The 18,378-nt window shown below is 41.7% G+C and overlaps 1 protein-coding gene across 4 annotated transcripts in view; it reads left to right on the forward strand.

Annotated features, from left to right (window-relative positions):
- plpp1a (phospholipid phosphatase 1a) overlaps window positions 1-18,378 on the forward strand; it is a 94,185-nt gene that overhangs the window by 22,972 nt on the left and 52,835 nt on the right. For 3 of the 4 annotated variants that reach the window (XM_078219155.1, XM_078219172.1, XM_078219168.1), the window contains exon 2: window positions 4,717-4,871. The exons of the other annotated variant lie outside the window; for it this stretch is intronic. In XM_078219155.1, coding sequence (XP_078075281.1) covers window positions 4,717-4,871 — 155 coding nt within the window. The remainder of the gene's footprint in view (window positions 1-4,716; window positions 4,872-18,378) is intronic. 4 annotated transcript variants of the gene reach the window in all.

The following is an 18,378-nucleotide window of genomic DNA, read 5'->3' on the forward strand; positions in this document are numbered from 1 at the left end:
AGGAAGTTCTAGGCTAGCTGGGAGTAGGCATTAAGTTAATGAAATGATTAAGGAAGGCCCTTTTACTTTATAAATGAATACAACCTAAACAAAGGATCTATGATTATTGGGTGAAGTATGTTGATTTCCTGAGGGCAAGAAGACAGATGGTTTTGTGTGTCTGCCCTGTATGAAAGTGGAGCAAAGCATGTGTATGGAAGCTGACTGTTCAATCCTAATATAAAAGCACGCACGTCACTCGGCCAAAACTGGATTGTCCTATTTCGAAAAGAATCTTAGAAAAGCACAAAAGGGGTGGGGGATTTGATTTTGTTCATTTTTGTTGCTCTTTTCTGCTCCTCTCCTGAGTAAGCAGGTTCCACAGTTCCGGCAGTCCGAGTGCACATAAGAGAAAAAGCTCCAAATGCTGGTGACGCATATTAAATTCAGAAGATAAAAATACACAACAGCACCATCAGCATAAACAGAAAGACAAGACAGGTTGTTTCAGATGCTTCTTGCACAATGTAAACCTGTGATTTCTTCTTTCGAATGCTGAGTGACCTGTGTCCCCAGTGCACCCAGTTTAATTTTTACTGAATTCAGTGGAATTAAATTTGAGAGATTATTAAAATAGGGCTGATTCAATCGCTCCCACTGCCCACAATTATTCAAAGTTAAAGTTGCCCCCTCTGTTTGGAAGTGCACTGAGCAATTCACACCAAGAAGTTTATAGATTAAATCTCTCATTTATCCAGAAAGATAGTAGGAATGCCACAGGTTTAGGGAGAGAGGAAAATCATCAATTCAGCATTATTGGACTTTGAAAATGGGATCGCTGTTTCGAGATAGTGAGGTAGATCTTGACTTGGCATGATGGTTTAAAACTGGTGATCGTTTAAACATCAATGTAAATAAAAGTGGGTGACTACTCACGAACACCCATTTTATACTATCATAAAAAGTTGAACTTTGCCCCATTCAGTAATAATCTTTTATCTTCAAATGACATGACATGAGGTCACAACACACAAGAGTGGAATATTGCAGACAAGAGGTCTCAATGATATGATCCCACCCTGACCCCACCATTCTTGTAATACATTTTTAATGAAAAAGTAAACTGAAGACACACTATTGAAAAGAAAATGGAAAATAATGGCAATTTCCCTTTAAATAGACACTGCTCAGGTTGTCAGGAAATCTACAAGATCATTTTCTCGTTGTACATCAGATCCGATCAGTCACTTGTTACATGTTGCACCCAGTTTAATTTTTACTGAATTCAATGGAATTAAATTTGAGAGATTATTAAAATAGAGCTGATTCAATAGCTCCCACTGCCCACTATTATTCAAAGTTAAAGTTGCCCCCTCTGTTTGGAAGTGCACTGAGCAATTCACACCAACAAGTTTATAGATTAAATCTCTCATTTGTCCGGAAAGATAGCAGGAATGCCACATGTTTAGGGAGAAAGAGAGGAAAATCATCTATTGAGTGAACCCTGCTGACAGCAGCTGTGTGGCCATTGGGTGAGGACAGGATTGGATTTCACAGTCTGGACTAACTGGTGAGGAACAGACTACTGTGAGCCATATTGTGACTATTGTGTTGCTGCAGTAATCATGTTGCTTAATGCAGGAGGAATCTCAATTTGGTGTGATGCTGAATGGTGCCTAGTACCTATAGATTTGATTTATTATTGCCACATGTACTGGGATACAGTGAAAAGTATTGTTTCGCGCGCTATACAGACATAGCATACTGTTCATAGAGAAGGAAAGGGGAGAGTGCAGAATGTCGTATTACAGTCATAGCTAGGATGTAGAGAAAGGTATAAGAGTTAGAATAGAATTTTAAAAGTTTAGAACAAGAGTAAAAGATAGAATTAGAGGGTATGCTGGGCTCAGCTTGCAAGAAGTCGCCACGCTCCGGTGCCAGACATTTACTTCATGAGAAGGTAAGAAATAAGAGCAGGAGTACACCATTTGGCTCCTCGAACTGCTCCACCATTCAATGAGATTATGGCTGAAATGCTTCTGTTTCGAATTCCGTGTTCCCAACTTTCCCCTGAAAACCTTTGACTCCTTTGCCTAACAAGAATCTAGATAGCTCAGCCTTAAAAATATTTGATGGCTCCCCTTCCAATACCTTCTGAGGCAATGTTTTTCAAAATCGCACAATCGTTTGAGAGAAAAAAAAACTCTCCTCATCTCTGTCCTAAAACGGCAACCCCTAATTTTAAAACAGTGCCCCCTAGTTCTGGACTCGCTTACAAGAGGAAACATCCTTTCCACGTCCACCTTGTCAAAACCGTTCAGGATCTCATACACTTCAATCAGGTCACCCCTCACTCTCCTGAACTCCAGTGAAAATAAGCCCAGACTGTCTTGCCATTCCTCATTAGACAACCCACTTATCTGAGGTATCAATCTAGTAAACCGCCTACAACACATTCACATCCTTCCTTAACTAAAGACACCAAAACTGCACACAGTATTCGAGATGTGATCTCACCAATGCCCCGCATTCCTGAGACATAACATCCTTACGTTTATGTTCAATTTCTCTCATATAATAAAGAATAGCATTTCATTAGCCGCCTTAATCACTTGCTGTACCTCACATTAACTTTTTGTGACTCATGCATTAGAACACTTAGATCTCTCTGCATTTCAGGGTTCCGCAGTTGTTCTCCATTCAAGTAATACTCTGTTTTTTTTAAATCTTCCTGCCTACTTCATTATAAGATGTCTTCAGGAGAGGAAAGGAGAAAAGAAACTCACTATTCTATAAGCAAGATTTACATTGGCTCATACCTAAATGAGCAATTCTGAGCAGTGATCATGCTATACTGAACTTAGACCCACGTCTGGGCAGTGTATTTATTGACTATCTTTGATGTTCCCTTTACTCGCTGATAAATACTGTTGGTGTTTCCTTCAAAGTTACATTAGTTAAGACTTCCTGGACTTTTAGATATAATTAGGTTTTTTTCTGAACTGGAATATTAACATTAAAACTACTAACACTAGCATTCTCTATGGTGGCATTGAATAAGTCGGTGGGGTAGGACTATTAGATCTGTAATATGATGCTTTAAACCTTGCAATCTATAATCAGAAACAGAGATGACTCTTTGAGTACTATAATTGGCCCAGGCTCCCTTGGTTAATGAGGGGGAAGGTTGTCTCAGGATCCTGCTCCTGATTGCTATCTAGAGAGTCCTGTGCATGTGAATATTGGGTGTGGACTAGATCAGACTCTGAATTCCCTGCGTAGCCAAGTAACTGATTAGTACTCACTTCAAAGTTCACATATGAATTCTGGAAACTTAGTCAGGCACCACATGGTGACTGGCACCGATGGATCCATGACCCACCTAAGAGTTAGCGTTTTCAGGAGAGAAGGGGAAAGAAAAAAATTGCAGGGGGAAATGAATAGTCTTATAAGATTTATTAAAAAGCAAAGAAAAATGTCATTAAATTTTAATATGAAAAGTTCTGATGAGATAAAGGTAAAAAAGACAGTTGTATTTTGGAACGACGAATGCTATCAAAATCCAGAGACACTCTGTACTTGGTGCATGGCTCACTGTGGCGAAAAGGTGCGACCATCTAGTTTTTTAAAAAAAGTTTATTTTATTAGTGTCACAAATAGGCTTACATTTACACTGCAATGAAGTTACTGTGAAAATCCCCTAGTCGCCACACTCTGGCACCTATTCAGGTACATAGAGAAAATTTAGCATGGCCAATGCACCTAACCAACATATCTTTTGGACTGTGGGAGAAAACCGCAGCACCCAGAGGAAACCCACGCAGACACGGGGGGAATGTGCAAACTCCGCACAGACACTGACCCAAGCCGGGAATCAAATCCAGTCCCTGGTGCTGTGAGGCAGCAGTGCTAACCACTGTGCCACTGTGATGCCCTCTTAAACTGGAACAAAGGAACAAAGCTCATTAGGAAGAATTCCATTTACGGGAGAACCTATTGGGAAAATTAACAATTTTCTAGGACGATATCAGCATTACAAAATATTGTACGTACATAAATGTTGCCCCAGTCTGATTGGGAGATGCCCAACTAGTCACCTTCTCCAGAAAGAAACAGATGACAAAACTGCCATTCAGTAGGATAATATTACACGGTATTTCCAGATCATTGATACTCATCTCAAATTATGATGTTCCTATTTATTTGGCAAATTTAACAGGGCCAATATTTTTTTATCTAATTTAAGCCTATGAATGCCACAGCAGTGGTTTTGTGAAACCAAACGATGGCATTTCTTGTGTACAGGCACACGATTGAGTTTGCTTTCTGCTGTTATGTGGTCTGCACTTAGCCACATAAATTTAAAACAAAAATGAGGTATAATTACTAAATGATGTCAACACTGAACAAAGAGCTCTAAATTTCAAAGATTGAGGATCATGGAAATCCAATGGTATGGTTTGACCCGCGTTCATGCTCACGAGCTGTTGTCAATTCTAAATGGCTTATCTGAGCCATTTCTCTGGGACTGGTGTTCAGTGGAGGGGAGGCACTTCCCCGCAGCATGGTGGAAACTGGAATGCATGTCATCCCACCCCGGGCCACTGCATGCACATCTGACAAATGGGCTGTTTTGTACTTTGATTTTTTTTTAAACAAGATTCATGAATGTTATCTGCTTATTGTAAAGTTGTCAGTTTAAGGTGCACTTAAAAGATTTTTTTTCCTTCCCTACAGCTGGTATGCCATTGGGTGTTATAAATTTGTTCAAAATAAAACCGTATCAAAGAGGTTTTTATTGTGATGATGAATCCATCAAGTACCCTTTCAAGAACAGTACCGTCACTTCCACTGTGCTGTATACAGTTGGGCTTTTACTGCCTATATCAGCTGTAAGTAGCTAAGACGATTTGTGGAACAGTTGGGACCACATCCCAAAACTCTTGGCGTTGGTACTATTGAGGGCTAAATGGGAGAGATAAAAACATAGTGATAGCATGTGGTTGCTGGTTTAATTATTGTGAAACCTGCTTTATTGTTCATATTTTCTTGTTTTTATCTAGAATTAGCAAAATGCAATGTTTTAAAATTATTCATGAAATGTTACGTATGGTCGTGCTGTATTTCAGCTCATCAGTACTAAATAAACAGAAGTACATCAGCAGCAGTGCACTATGAGGAGATGTCAGGTCTTGTGGGATTATTCTGTGGGTTCCATTAAGAAAGAGCCAGCACAGGTGTGATGGCTTTCTTCTTTGCTATGAACCTTTATGGTGTATGTAATGTGACTAGTGGTTTTGAGGGTTAGGCAATAGCAAATGTCTAAATGTAAGTTGCTTATTTTAAAAATAGGATATCTTTCTGTTTGCAGTTGCATGCGCCTGGCTACTTGACTGTTCTATTTTGGCTATGAATGCTTTGACTCTTTAGATATGTCAACAGCTGCATATTCAGGCATTGGCTTGCTTCAGCTTATTATTTTTATGCAGCTAAATTATCACCGCAGCTAAGCAACTTTGCTATGTCTGATTCTTTCAGCTTTTTTTGTACTGTTCCATACATTGTCAACTACTCTTGAACAGGATCAGCTTTTGAGCTGAACCCGCAAGGTTTTTCCAGTTAAGAATATGTGATTCTTAAGTCGCCACTGAGAAGGAGCAGAGTTGCACCCAGCTCCAGCTTTTGTATGGTACAGATCAACTTATCACAATTTTAAAAATCTCAGCCCTCACTGACTTCCCCTCGTTGCCCACCGTTTGCCATTTTTCAGCCAGTGCCATATGTGATGTTGGAGCATTCCAAACCTGAGGGCGGGAAATGCTAATTGGGTAGAAGGGCAACATTTCTGCCGGTCTGTTACGGGACGGCATTGACTACAGCTGTTGAAAAGTCGGCGTGCCCTCCTGGTTGAATTACGCCATGTTAACTGGGGAAATAATGAAATCTTGAACCGGGGAAATAATGAAATCTTGAACCACAGTAAAACTGAGGATGCAAAGATTCTCCCTCACCCAGGCCCACAGAATGCAGCTCCGTGTCAAATTGATACAAGGCATTGAGTGCAACTTGGAGGTGTCTGAGAATGAGAAACTAGCAACATTAAAAACATGAGCAGTATAATCCAGCAGCATCTTTATTGACACTGACTAACAGAATAGTTGCAGCTAACATTCAAATAGGATGCACAGAAATAATGAGTGGTGCTCACGGTACAGCAGGTGACTTCCATTTATATTTTGGAAATTGTGGTTGCGTTTTGACTGAAAGACTAAAATAAAGTGTTTTCAGGTTATTCCAGAATTCTATTGGTTAAGAATGGTTTTGTGAACTAACATCATTGTTTTTTTAAAGTTCTCCGTGTTACATGCGGATGCAGGAGAATTACTCTTGCCTCGGCAATGAATGGTAGGATTTCACTGCACACACAATTCACTGCTGATTGCCTTTGGTGTTTGTCATGCTGCAGTACAATCACGACTCACTCCCTTAAAAATATAGTTCACATTAATTTAAGCGGGCACTGTGGATTTAATGTTTATAAACCATAACCTCATCTGGGTTAATGCTGCTTTCATCGTGTTTGCACATGATGTGGAAATTAGTTTGACTCAATTCACTCGCCACTGAAAATATTGTGAAGTGCATGCCTTCATTTATTAGTAATTGATCAAGAAAAACCTATTTGACAGATTACCACTTCATTGTTTTGATGTTGGAGGGGAATGAAGTGCTAAAATATTCCTTTCAGACAGGGACTGTAGTTAATGTTTATATCTCCTGACTTCTTGTTTAGGCATTCCTCTAGTGGTGGCTAAAATATGGCATAATTAAAGTTGTCTGAATTCTGTGATTGCTACGCAGTGACTTTAATGTATGATTGATTGCAACTTCTTGGGTTTTGTTGCTGCCATATCTTTCTCTTCTAGAAACCCTGCTTTTGTATCAGTTTTAGGTTCCAATGGGTAACCCTTTCATCCAGCAGCATTCCAGCTTCAGATCGGACAACTTAGAAGACTTCTTACTGACAAAGGTGCCTTTCTCTTTGCAGAGATTAAAGATCGCAACCAAAGGGGATGGGTGAATGTTGAACAATTTGATTTGTTTCATGGTTTCCTCCTTCAGGGATTTTTTTTGAAGCTGATCGCAAATCGGTATTCCATTTTGGAGGCAGATGAGGGCACTGGTTCCTCCAGGGAGTGCAGACAAAGCCAAGCTTCTGGCACCACAAGCAGCCTGTCTGTACTGGAGAGGGTGAAGAGAGGCAGGGCAATAGTAATAGGGGATTCAATAGTCAGGGGTATGGATAGGTGCTACTGTGGCCTTCAACATGACTCCTGGATGGTACTTTGCCCCCCCTACTGCTAGGGTCTGGGATGTCACTGAACGGCTGCAGGCCATTCTGAAGGAGGAAGGTGATCAGGCAGAGGTCATGGTACATGTTGGTACCGGTGACATAGATAGAAAGAGGGATGAGGTCTTGCATCAAGAATTCAGGGGTTAGGCAATAGACTAAAAAGCAAGACCTCTCGGGTTGTAATCTTGGGATTACTCCCAGTGCCACGTACTAGCGAGCACAGAAATAGGAGGATAGTGCAGGTGAATGCGTGGCTTAAGAGTTGGCGCAGGAGGGAAGATTTTAGATTCCTGGATCACTGGGACTATTTCTGGGGAAAGTGGGACCTGTACAAACAGGACGGTCTGCATCTGAACCAGAATGGGACTAACATCCTTGTGGGATGTTTTGCTAGTGCTCTTGGGAGGAGTTTAAACTAATTGGCAGGGGGAGGGGACACAGACTTTTAGCAGAATAAGGGCATGGAATCATACAGCAAAACAAACAAGTTGGAGGGAGTACAGCTGTATCAAGTTTCAAGGGTGTAAGGCCAGTCTGGATAGCCTCTCTTTTAACGCCAGGAGTATTACAGGTAAACGCATGAGTTGAGGGCAATGATTGACACGTGGAAGTGTGATTATAGTAGCCATCATAGAGCTATGGTTGAAGGAAGGACACGATTGGCATCTCAACATTCGAGGATATAGAATCTTCAGGTGAGACGGGGAGGAGGTAAAAGAGGAGGAGGCACAGCATTATTAGTTAAGGAGTCAGTTACTGCAGTAGGAGAGATGACATATTGAAGGGGGCATCAAATAAAGCTTTGTGAGTAGAGCTCAGGAATAAAAAAGGGGCAGCCACATTGTTAGGTGTTTATTATAGACCCCCAGCTAGAGGGATATTGAGGAGCAAATATATGCTCAGTTTGTGGAGATGTATAAAAACGATAACAATAGGGTTATTATAAGGTGATTTCAACTTTCCCAATATTAACTGGGATATTGTCGTGCTAAGGGCTTGGATGGAGTAGATTCCTTGAAATGTGTACAGGAGAACTTTTTAAATCAATATGTGGAAGGTCCAACAAGGGAAGGAGCTGTGCTGGACCTGATTCTGGGGAATGAAGCCAGAACGGGTGGTTGAGGTGGTGGTGGTGGGGGAGCATTTTAATGGTAGTGATCACAACATGGTACAATTTCAGTTTGTTATGGACAAGGAAATAGACAAGCTGCAAAAAAAAGATTTGGATTGGGGGAGAATGGATTTTAGTAAAATAAGACCGGATATGGCCAAGGTAGACTGGAAACAGCTATTGGTTAAAATCTACAGAAGAGTAGTGGGGGGCATTCAAAAAGGAAAAGGCGAGGGTGCAAGCCCAGCACGTTCCCTATAACAAGCCCAGAGATCCATAGATGACCAGAGATATTCAGGATATAATGAGAAGGAAAAGAAAGGCTTTTTTTTTAAAAAAAGGGGAGCAAATCAGTGGAAGCATTGGTGTGGTATAGAAAGCACAGGGTGGAGCATAAGAAAGCAATTAGGAATGCAAAGAATCGATATGAGAAAACTGTGGCTGGTAAAAGTAGGGAAAATCACAACAATGGGAAGAGGATAACTACGGAAAGAGTAGGGCCCACGAGAGACAAAGGGGTGAGCAGAGCCAGAGAACATTGGGAGAGCGTTGAATGAATGCTTCACATCCGTCTTCACCCAAGAGAATGAGGACGATGGTATGAAATTCAGGCAGAGAGACTGTGAGGTTCTTGAGCATTTTGACATAGGGAAGGACAAGGTATAGGGGGTATTGGCAGCCTTAAAAGTGGATAAATCTCCAGGTCCAAATGAATTGTGCCCTAGGCTGCTGTAGGAGGCAAGGAAGGAGATTGCAGGGGCTCTGACCCAAATTTTCAGTTCCTTTCTGGCCACGGGGGAGGTGCCAGACGACTGGAAAACAGCTAATGTAGTTCTGCTATTTAAGAAGGGTTGTAGACATAAACCAGGGAATTATAGACCAGTGAGTTTCGCATCAGTAGCAGGGAAACTATTAGAGAAACTTCTGAAGGAGAGCATCCCTGTCCACTTGGAGAGGTAAAGCTTGATCAGGGACAGTCAGTATGGCTTTGTCAGAGCGAGGTCATGCCTAACAAATTTGATTGAATTTTTTGAGGAGGTGACCAGGTTTGTAGACGAGGGTAGTGCAGTCGATGTAGTTTATATGGATTTCAGAAAAACCTTTGACAAGGTCCCACATGGGAGACTTGTAAAGAAGATAAATTCACATGGGATGCAGGGTAATTTGATAAAGTGGATTCAAAATTGGCTCAGTTGTGGGAGACCGAGGGTGATGACAGAAGGCTGCTTTAGTGGCTGGAAGCCAGTGTCCAGTGGCGTACCACAGAGATCTGTGTTGGGGCCCCCTATTGTTTGTTAGTTATATAAATGATATTGATGACTATGTGGGGGGATTAGTAAGTTTGCGGATGACACAAAGATTGGACGGGTGGTTAACAGTGAGGTGGAGTTTCTTGGGCTACAAGATGATATAGACGGAATGGTTACATGGGCATGTGGAATTTAACCCTGAAAAGTGAGAGGAAATACACATTTTGAAGGAGTAATTTGATAAAGTATTCAATGAATGGTAGGAAATTCTGTGGAACAAATGGACCTTGGCATGTTTGTCCACAGATTTCTGAAAAGTGGAAGGGCATGTTAGGGTGGTGAAAAAGGCATATGGGACGCTTGCCTTTATCAATCGAGGCATAGATTACAAAAGCAGGGAAGTCATGTTGGATTTGTATAAAACTTTGGTGAAGCCACGGCTAGAGTACTGTGCACAGTTCTGGAAGGATGTGATTGCACTGGATGAGATGCAGAAGAGATTTACCAGGATGCTTTCATAAGAACATAAGAACATAAGAAATAGGAGCAGGAGTAGGCCATCTAGCCCCTCGAGCCTGCCCCGCCATTCAATAAGATCATGGCTGATCTGACGTGGATCAGTACCACTTACCTGCCTGATCCCCATAACCCTTAATTCCCTTACCGATCAGGAATCCATCCATCCGCGCTTTAAACATATTCAGCGAGGTAGCCTCCACCACCTCAGTGAGCAGAGAATTCCAGAGATTCACCACCCTCTGGGAGAAGAAGTTCCTCCTCAACTCTGTCTTAAACCGACCCCCCTTTATTTTGAGGCTGTGTCCTCTAGTTTTAACTTCCTTACTAAGTGGAAAGAATCTCTCCGCCTCCACCCTATCCAGCCCCCGCATTATCTTATAAGTCTCCATAAGATCCCCCCTCATCCTTCTAAACTCCAACGAGTACAAACCCAATCTCCTCAGCCTCTCCTCATAATCCAAACCCCTCATCTCCGGTATCAACCTGGTGAACCTTCTCTGCACTCCCTCCAATGCCAATATATCCTTCCTCATATAAGGGGACCAATACTGCACACAGTATTCCAGCTGCGGCCTCACCAATGCCCTGTACAGGTGCATCAAGACATCCCTGCTTTTATATTCTATCCCCTTCGCAATATAGGCCAACATCCCATTTGCCTTCTTGATCACCTGTTGTACCTGCAGACTGGGCTTTTGCGTCTCATGCACAAGGACCCCCAGGTCCCTTTGCACGGTAGCATGTTTTAATTTGTTTCCATTGAGATAGTAATCCCATTTGTTATTATTTCCTCCAAAGTGTATAACCTCGCATTTATCAACGTTATACTCCATTTGCCATATCCTCGCCCACTCACTCAGCCTGTCCAAATCTCTCTGCAGATCTTCTCCGTCCTCCACACGATTCACTTTTCCACTTATCTTTGTGTCGTCTGCAAACTTCGTTACCCTACACTCCGTCCCCTCCTCCAGATCATCTATATAAATGGTAAACAGTTGCGGCCCGAGTACCGATCCCTGCGGCACGCCACTAGTTACCTTCCTCCAACCAGAAAAACACCCATTTATTCCGACTCTTTGCTTCCTGTCGGATAGCCAGTCCCCAATCCACTTTAACACACTACCCCCAACTCCGTGTGCCCTAATCTTCTTCAGCAGCCTTTTATGGGGCACCTTATCAAACGCCTTTTGGAAATCCAAAAACACCGCATCCACCGGTTCTCCTCTATCAACCGCCCTAGTCACATCTTCATAAAAATCCAACATGTTCGTCAAGCACGACTTTCGCCTCATGAATCCATGGGATGGAATATTTAAGATATGAAGAGAGGTTGGATATACTTGAGTTGTTCATGTTGGAGCAGAGAAGACTGAGGAGCGACCTGATTGAGGTGTACAAGATTATGAGAGACATGGACAGAGTGGATAAGGAGCAGCTATTCTCCAGAATTGGGTTCAGCACAGCTCCCTCCCTTTCCCTTAGTCGAAGGGTCAGTCATGAGGGACATAGGTTCAAGGTGAGGGGCAGGAGGTTTAGGGGGGATGTGAGGAAAATTTTTTTACCCAGAGGGTGGCGACGGTCTGGAATGTGCTACCTGGGAGGGTAGTAGAGGCAGGTTGCCTCACCTTTTAAAAAGTATCTGGATGAGCAATTGGCACATCATAACATTCAGGGCTATGGGCCAAGTGCTGGCAGATGGGATTAGGTGGGACGTCAGGTGTTTCTAATGTGTCGGTGTGGACTAGATGGGTCGAAGGGCCTCTTCTACACTGTATGACTCTGTGATCGGGATAAGGTAAACCAGTTAGAATGAAAAATAACAACTTAATCTGCTTCGTGATTGTGGCATTGCATTTTCAAAATAATTGGCAGATATACTGGCGTCTCTGTGACCAGTAATATTATGTTAATTCTTTATGTACAGTTTTTGGCCTTTAAATTTCAAAGATAAAATAATAATTGTCTCACCATGATGGAGTGCATTTAGCACAACGAAAATGGCTTGTTGTGTGAGTAATTCTGTTGGCGCTGGAGGTCTGAAATAGGGCGTGTTTAGTGCTTTGTTATATTCTTTGTTTCCTGTTTACAAGATGGCTTTAGGAACATAGGGCAGAATTTATGGCCTGGTAATCACAGTTAGATTGTCACTGTGATCCTTTTTACTTACCTTAGTCAGGGGCTAGATATTTCTTGCCCAACTTTGACTCGGGTCTGCTAAGAAATGGGTAGCATGTCAGCAACTGGGACTGTCCTGTGCAGGGAGGCAGCATCGACGAAATGAAGCCACACTTCTCCTTTATGGTATTAGTAAACTGAAACAAGATAAGTTTCTAGGTTCCAGCCACTTTGAGAAGCCAAGGAAAGTAAATGTATAAGGTAAGGGGGTAGGATGCGTGGGTTTCCTCCGGGTCCTCCGGTTTCCTCCCACAGTCCAAAGATGTGAGGGTTAGTTTGATTGGCCATTGGTAAATCGCCCCAGAGTGTCAGAGGGAATAGCAGGGTAAATATGTGGGGTTAAGGGAATAGGGCCTGGGTGGGATTGTGGTTGGTGCAGACCTGATGGGCCGAATGGCTTCCTTCTGCACTGTACAGATTCTATGATAAACTAATACAGCATAGAGCGTCTGTCAAACATGAACCATTGCCTTTTTGAATTGCTTGATTCCCACAGTGCACCATTATCCGATAAATGCGTCAATGAGCTTCTGAGACATTATTTTATCAGTAAACTATGGAAAATGTTTGAAGTTTAGTAATGCCACTCCTTAACTAAATTACTTTATCTTGTTCCATAGGAACATAAAATAGCATCTTTGTTACTGATAGAGATCTCTTGGACTTAGTTGTGGTTTCACGTTGGATAATCAACATCCTGTGCATTTTTATTTCTTAGATTAGTGATCTGAATTCATCTGGAGTCAGCAGTGGGAGTTTTGTGACTTTTCAGAAATATATTTGTAGTTACCCTGTGATGTGCTGCTGAAGTTTTGTAATTTTACAGAAGATTGGTGTGAAAATTTTACAACCTTCACATTTGAGTTCCAAACAATGTTTTGTCTTCCCTTCTCTTCATTTCTGCTCGTTTTCTACCTCTGCATCATTCCTGCCATAAACCATCTTGAATTGTGTGAAACATGCACAAGTGTACCCAATATAATTTCTGATAAAATTGCCTATGTCAGGTGATGCTAAGTTATCATTCCCTATCCTGTTTAATCGAAGTCTGAGGCAAAGAAAAATTATACTCACCAGAATGCCTCTCGTTAGGTGAATGGACCCATTTGAAATATTGCCAGACCCCCGAGTGATGTAGGGTCAGAAAACATGGATAGTTACAAGATGGACGAGCAACAAAGGGAACACAGCAAGAACCCTGGGTCAGAATCCACAAGAAGGGTGAGCGAAATACAGAAAAGTTCCTGTGCTTAGATTGTAGACTTGGGTGGTGGTTCAGGAAGTTTAGTACATTAACAAAGCTGAAAGACAGATGCAAAATAAAACCCCTGTAAAATTGACAGGCAGAGTCAAAGGCTTAAAAAATGGAAACTTACAGAGAAAACAACCCTCACGGAGTAAAGGCTGTGGCTTCAAATTTAAAAAGAAGTAACTTGGGTGAAAGGCAAACAATTGCTCAGTTAAAAAGGTTCAAGAGCTTAAAAGAACAGCTGACACTAGAAAGCAGTGCTGCAGCTTCAAGAGTAAACAAAAAAGAAACCACTCGAACACGCTTTCTTGTTTCACAATTTCACTTGCAAAGGAAAGCCAATTGTATCCCAGCAACTACAGCCTTTGTAGGGGAAAAATATTTTACTATACTCAATCTTAAAGCAGCAATACCCTTAAGAGGTAATACACTTGCATCGGCAACCACAAGAAGAAACAAATGGACAGGAAAATTAGAGAAAGACCCCAGATAGAGGGCAACAATCAAAAAGGTCCATAGGTGCCAAAGACCTCAAAGAAGAGGAAATGGAAGGCCTCTGCGGAGGGGCAACAAAGGCCTCGGCGGAGAGGCAACAAAGGCAATAGACACCCCAGAAAGAGGCAAGTGAAAGACATTTAAATGAAATGAAAGAACCCACAAGGAGAGCCATCACCACTGCAACATAAAGAACCCATATAAACTACACAATATGACTTGGTGTCACAATATGAAACTTGGATCCCTGGAATTATTGGCCCTCAGACCAGACCCCTATTGTACCAAGTGGTGTGGAGGGATGGACCTTTCGTAAACACATGGACCACTTGACGAGCAGAGAGACACTCCAACAGTCAATGTTGCCATCAAGAAATGCTTCCAAACCTGTTGGTACCAAAGTACATATGCACTATAGAAAGCATTCTTTCTGGTTGTATCACAGTTTGGTATGGCTCCTGCTCTGCCCATTAATCAGACAGACCTGGCTAACAGTGAAGCCAAAAGGGTTTGGCTGAAGTTAAGACGAGTGAAAATAAAGGTTCTATTTGTGAAATGTACACATCCTCGGAAGGAAACAGAAATGAAACACCTCAAAAGAAATTAGGAATTATTGAACATAAAAAAGAGAAATCAGCAAAAAGAATTAAAGCTCCAGGGAAGACGTTAAAATATGGTGATGACATGGCTGACAGCAAACTTGGAGGAAAAAAAAAGAAATTGCAAAAATTTACAAAAGTTAAGAAGAAAGAGAACTGTCTAGAACTGAACTTAGTTAGCAGCATGTCTGCATGGAACAGTTCTATGCACCACCATACTTGGAATTGTACATTTTAAAGACTACATAAAGTGCTTGTGTTTAAACACACAAGCCTCAGGATCTCCTCAATGAGCCATCACCACTGCAACATAAAGAACCCATATAAACTACGCAATATGACTTGGTGTCACAATATGAAACTTGGATCCCTGGAATTATTGGCCCTCAGACCAGACCCCTATTGTACCAAGTGGTGTGGAGGGATGGACCTTTCGTAAACACATGGACCACTTGACGAGCAGAGAGACACTCCAACAGTCAATGTTGCCATCAAGAAATGCTTCCAAACCTGTTAGTACCAAAGTACATATGCACCATAGAAAGCATTCTTTCTGGTTGTATCACAGTTTGGTATGGTTCCTGCTCTGCCCAAGACCGCAAGGAACTACAAAAGGTCGTGAATGTAGTCCAATCCATCATGCAAACCAGCCTTCCATCCATTGATTCTGTCTACACTTCCCACTGTCTCGGCAAAGCAGCCAGCATAATTAAGGACCCCACGCACCCCAGACATTCTCTGTTCCCCCTTCTGTCGGGAAAAAGATACAAAAGTCTGAAGTTGCATACCAACCGACTCAAGAACAGCTTCTTCCTTACTGCTGTCAGACTTTTGAATGGACTTACCTTGCATTAAGCTGATCTTTCTCTACACCCTAGCTATGACTGTAACACTACATTGTGCACTCTCTCGTTTCCTTCTCTATGAACAGGTTGCTTAGTCTGTATAGCACACAAGAAACAACACTTTTCACTGTATGTTAATACATGTGACAATAATAAATCAAATCAAAAATTGGTTTTGCACCCAACGTCAAATAGTTTATGATGCTCCCAGCTCCTTCCTAATGGTGCAAACCGGAGGCCAATTAGAATATTTGAAGTCGCATTTAAATATGCATGGCTGATTCGAATACTAGCATATGAAAGTCTCCGGCCTTTGGGCATGGCACGATAATGGCGAGAATCACTACTTGTCTCCACTAGTGGAGCCCCGGGTGCGGGGTGGTGGGGGGGTGGGGGGGGCGGTGGGTGGCGGCTTGGAGACCATTTGAAGCATTGGGCATGACTGGATGTTGACCATCGGACAGTGCTGGTGACCCATGATGGAAGTGGGTGGGGAACATGGGGGAGTTCCAATGTCCGTGGGCTACCATTGCACTGAGATCGGGGTGTCTACCAGCATGTTTACACCCCACCCCCCCTGCCCCAGTACTGACGCACAATGCATCACTCTCCAAAAGAGTGACTTGAGTGTGGGAGGATTGCAGTGTGGAGTGCACCTGAGAGACCATAATCACTCTCGTCATTATGATACTTTTTTTTTGGTGAGAATTCCACCCCTGGTCTGTTCACTTAACAACCCCTTCAGGCCCAGCTGCTTCGTCCTGGAGGAGGACTTTTAATCTTTGTGACCTCTTTTTCTAAATTGATTTTATTATAAATTGCGTCATTCAATCTTGTTACATTTCACTTTCCACTTGTTTCCCGCTTGAAAGATTCTGACCTTTGGCAATGATCATTTGCTGAACTTTTCTTCAATTTCTTAAGGAATGCTGCTGTTTTGACATTAATGAGAATTGTGAAACTGTCCAAATTGATATTACTTTGAGTAAATGAGTTTGCAACAGTTTTTTATGGAATATCAATTAACTTCATTCTTAAATAGCTGTTTGTTAAATCGGGCAGTGCATCCATTTGAATACAGGCATCTCCTGTCTCTGTTCATTACTGATAGCTGCTGCTTGGTGAGATATTTCACTTGATTGTCATTTTTGGCATTGGTCTGCGTCACAGGATGTTTTCATTCTGAGGTTCTTGTTACTACCCTATAATAAATAAAAAATAATTGCTTGTTGCAAAAACGAGAGACCACATAACAGACAATCCAAAGAAAATGTGCATATTAAAAGCCGTGGTTTGACAGCAGTACACCAACTCTGATTCGGTTTGATTATTTTACTTCCTGTGAGAGAAGCCTGGGTCACCTTAGCTCAAAGATGTTATTTACTTCTAATGCAGGGAAATCTTGCTTCACTGATAGTTTGATAAGTGTTGTCTTCACTGCATTGCCTACATGGGAAAGGATGTCTGATTCCTGGTTCCAACAAATGCAATGCAAGAAAAATAAGGGGCAGGTGTAGAGCAATCTCCTATTTTCAGTGTTCCAGTGGTGGATGGACTATATGATGATTGTTGAAGGAATTGGAAGCCGGTCCTGTATTGCCTTCAGTTTTGCGCAGTTGCAGTTTTAGGAGAAACTGCAACTTCGTAAGCACAATTATTTCTTCGTTGCCTGCAATGATGAGGCAATGGACTAGATGAAGAAAATTTTCCTTTAATGACCCAGCTTTGTGTTGTCAAAGTTACTGAACGAATGTGCCCACAGGAGAATGATGGTGGGTCCTGGCAGTAATAGTAAAACCTGATTTCATTTATAGTTTGCAGAAATTCTTGTTTCAATATTTAATCCCTGAGGTGTGATTCCAAGATCTTCTGTATATCAGTCATGTCTCACAAATATTTTGGAGATATTTCTTATCATCTGGTAGTTGCTACTTATTATTTCTTTAGCTTCGTTGCAAAAAAGACATCGATTTAGGATTTTAAAAAACTGACAAGTTAGTTTTTCTTTAAATTGCAATACTGTTTCATGTTTATACAATGCAGTGATGCCTTTGGTTTAACAAGAAATGATCTGCATAATGTTCTGCACATGTGGCCTATATAATTGTTGGCACTGTCAGTTTATCATTCCAGATATCATGTTCAAGCTTTAGAAGCTGTATATGGAAATCTGGTCAATTCTGTCCTTTTTCATGATGATATAATAAGGCTCAATTCCATGGTTAGGAATGAGCTTTGTCTGACAGAGTTGCCCATCGGGAAGTTTGGACATGTACCTCAGGTGCCCTGTATCTCCATTTTAATGGATTTCCACTGCATAAATCCCACTGACAGCAGCATTACTTTATGAAATTCACAACAATATCCAAAGTTTAACCAAAAAACACTGTGTACTATCACATTGCTTCCTCTTACTTCCACCCGACACTTCCTGTTCATGACAGTACAGTTCTGCGGATACTGGTAACCCTTTAGTACATCACCCACTTGGCCATTCTTAATGTGAGAGCAGCAGCAGCATACTATGTGGGCACTGAGCACAAAGACTGTCACTACGATGAATCCAGGGAGAAAACTGGATAGAAGTATATAGTTTAATCACAATAGTTTTAGCATTCTTAGCAATGTTTCATTGTTTGTTTGGAACCAGGGGAGTTGGAACTCCGGTAAACATGAAATTCAAGTTTGTAGTGGACTATTAAGATGATCATAATTCAGATGTCCGATGGTACTGTGCATTGTTTGTCTAATCAATCTTTTGTTTTGATTCTAGGTTTGATTTTTAACTGGTCTTTTGAAAGT

This window comes from Mustelus asterias, chromosome 1, assembly GCF_964213995.1.
Source record: "Mustelus asterias chromosome 1, sMusAst1.hap1.1, whole genome shotgun sequence".
Classification (NCBI taxonomy): domain Eukaryota; kingdom Metazoa; phylum Chordata; class Chondrichthyes; order Carcharhiniformes; family Triakidae; genus Mustelus; species Mustelus asterias.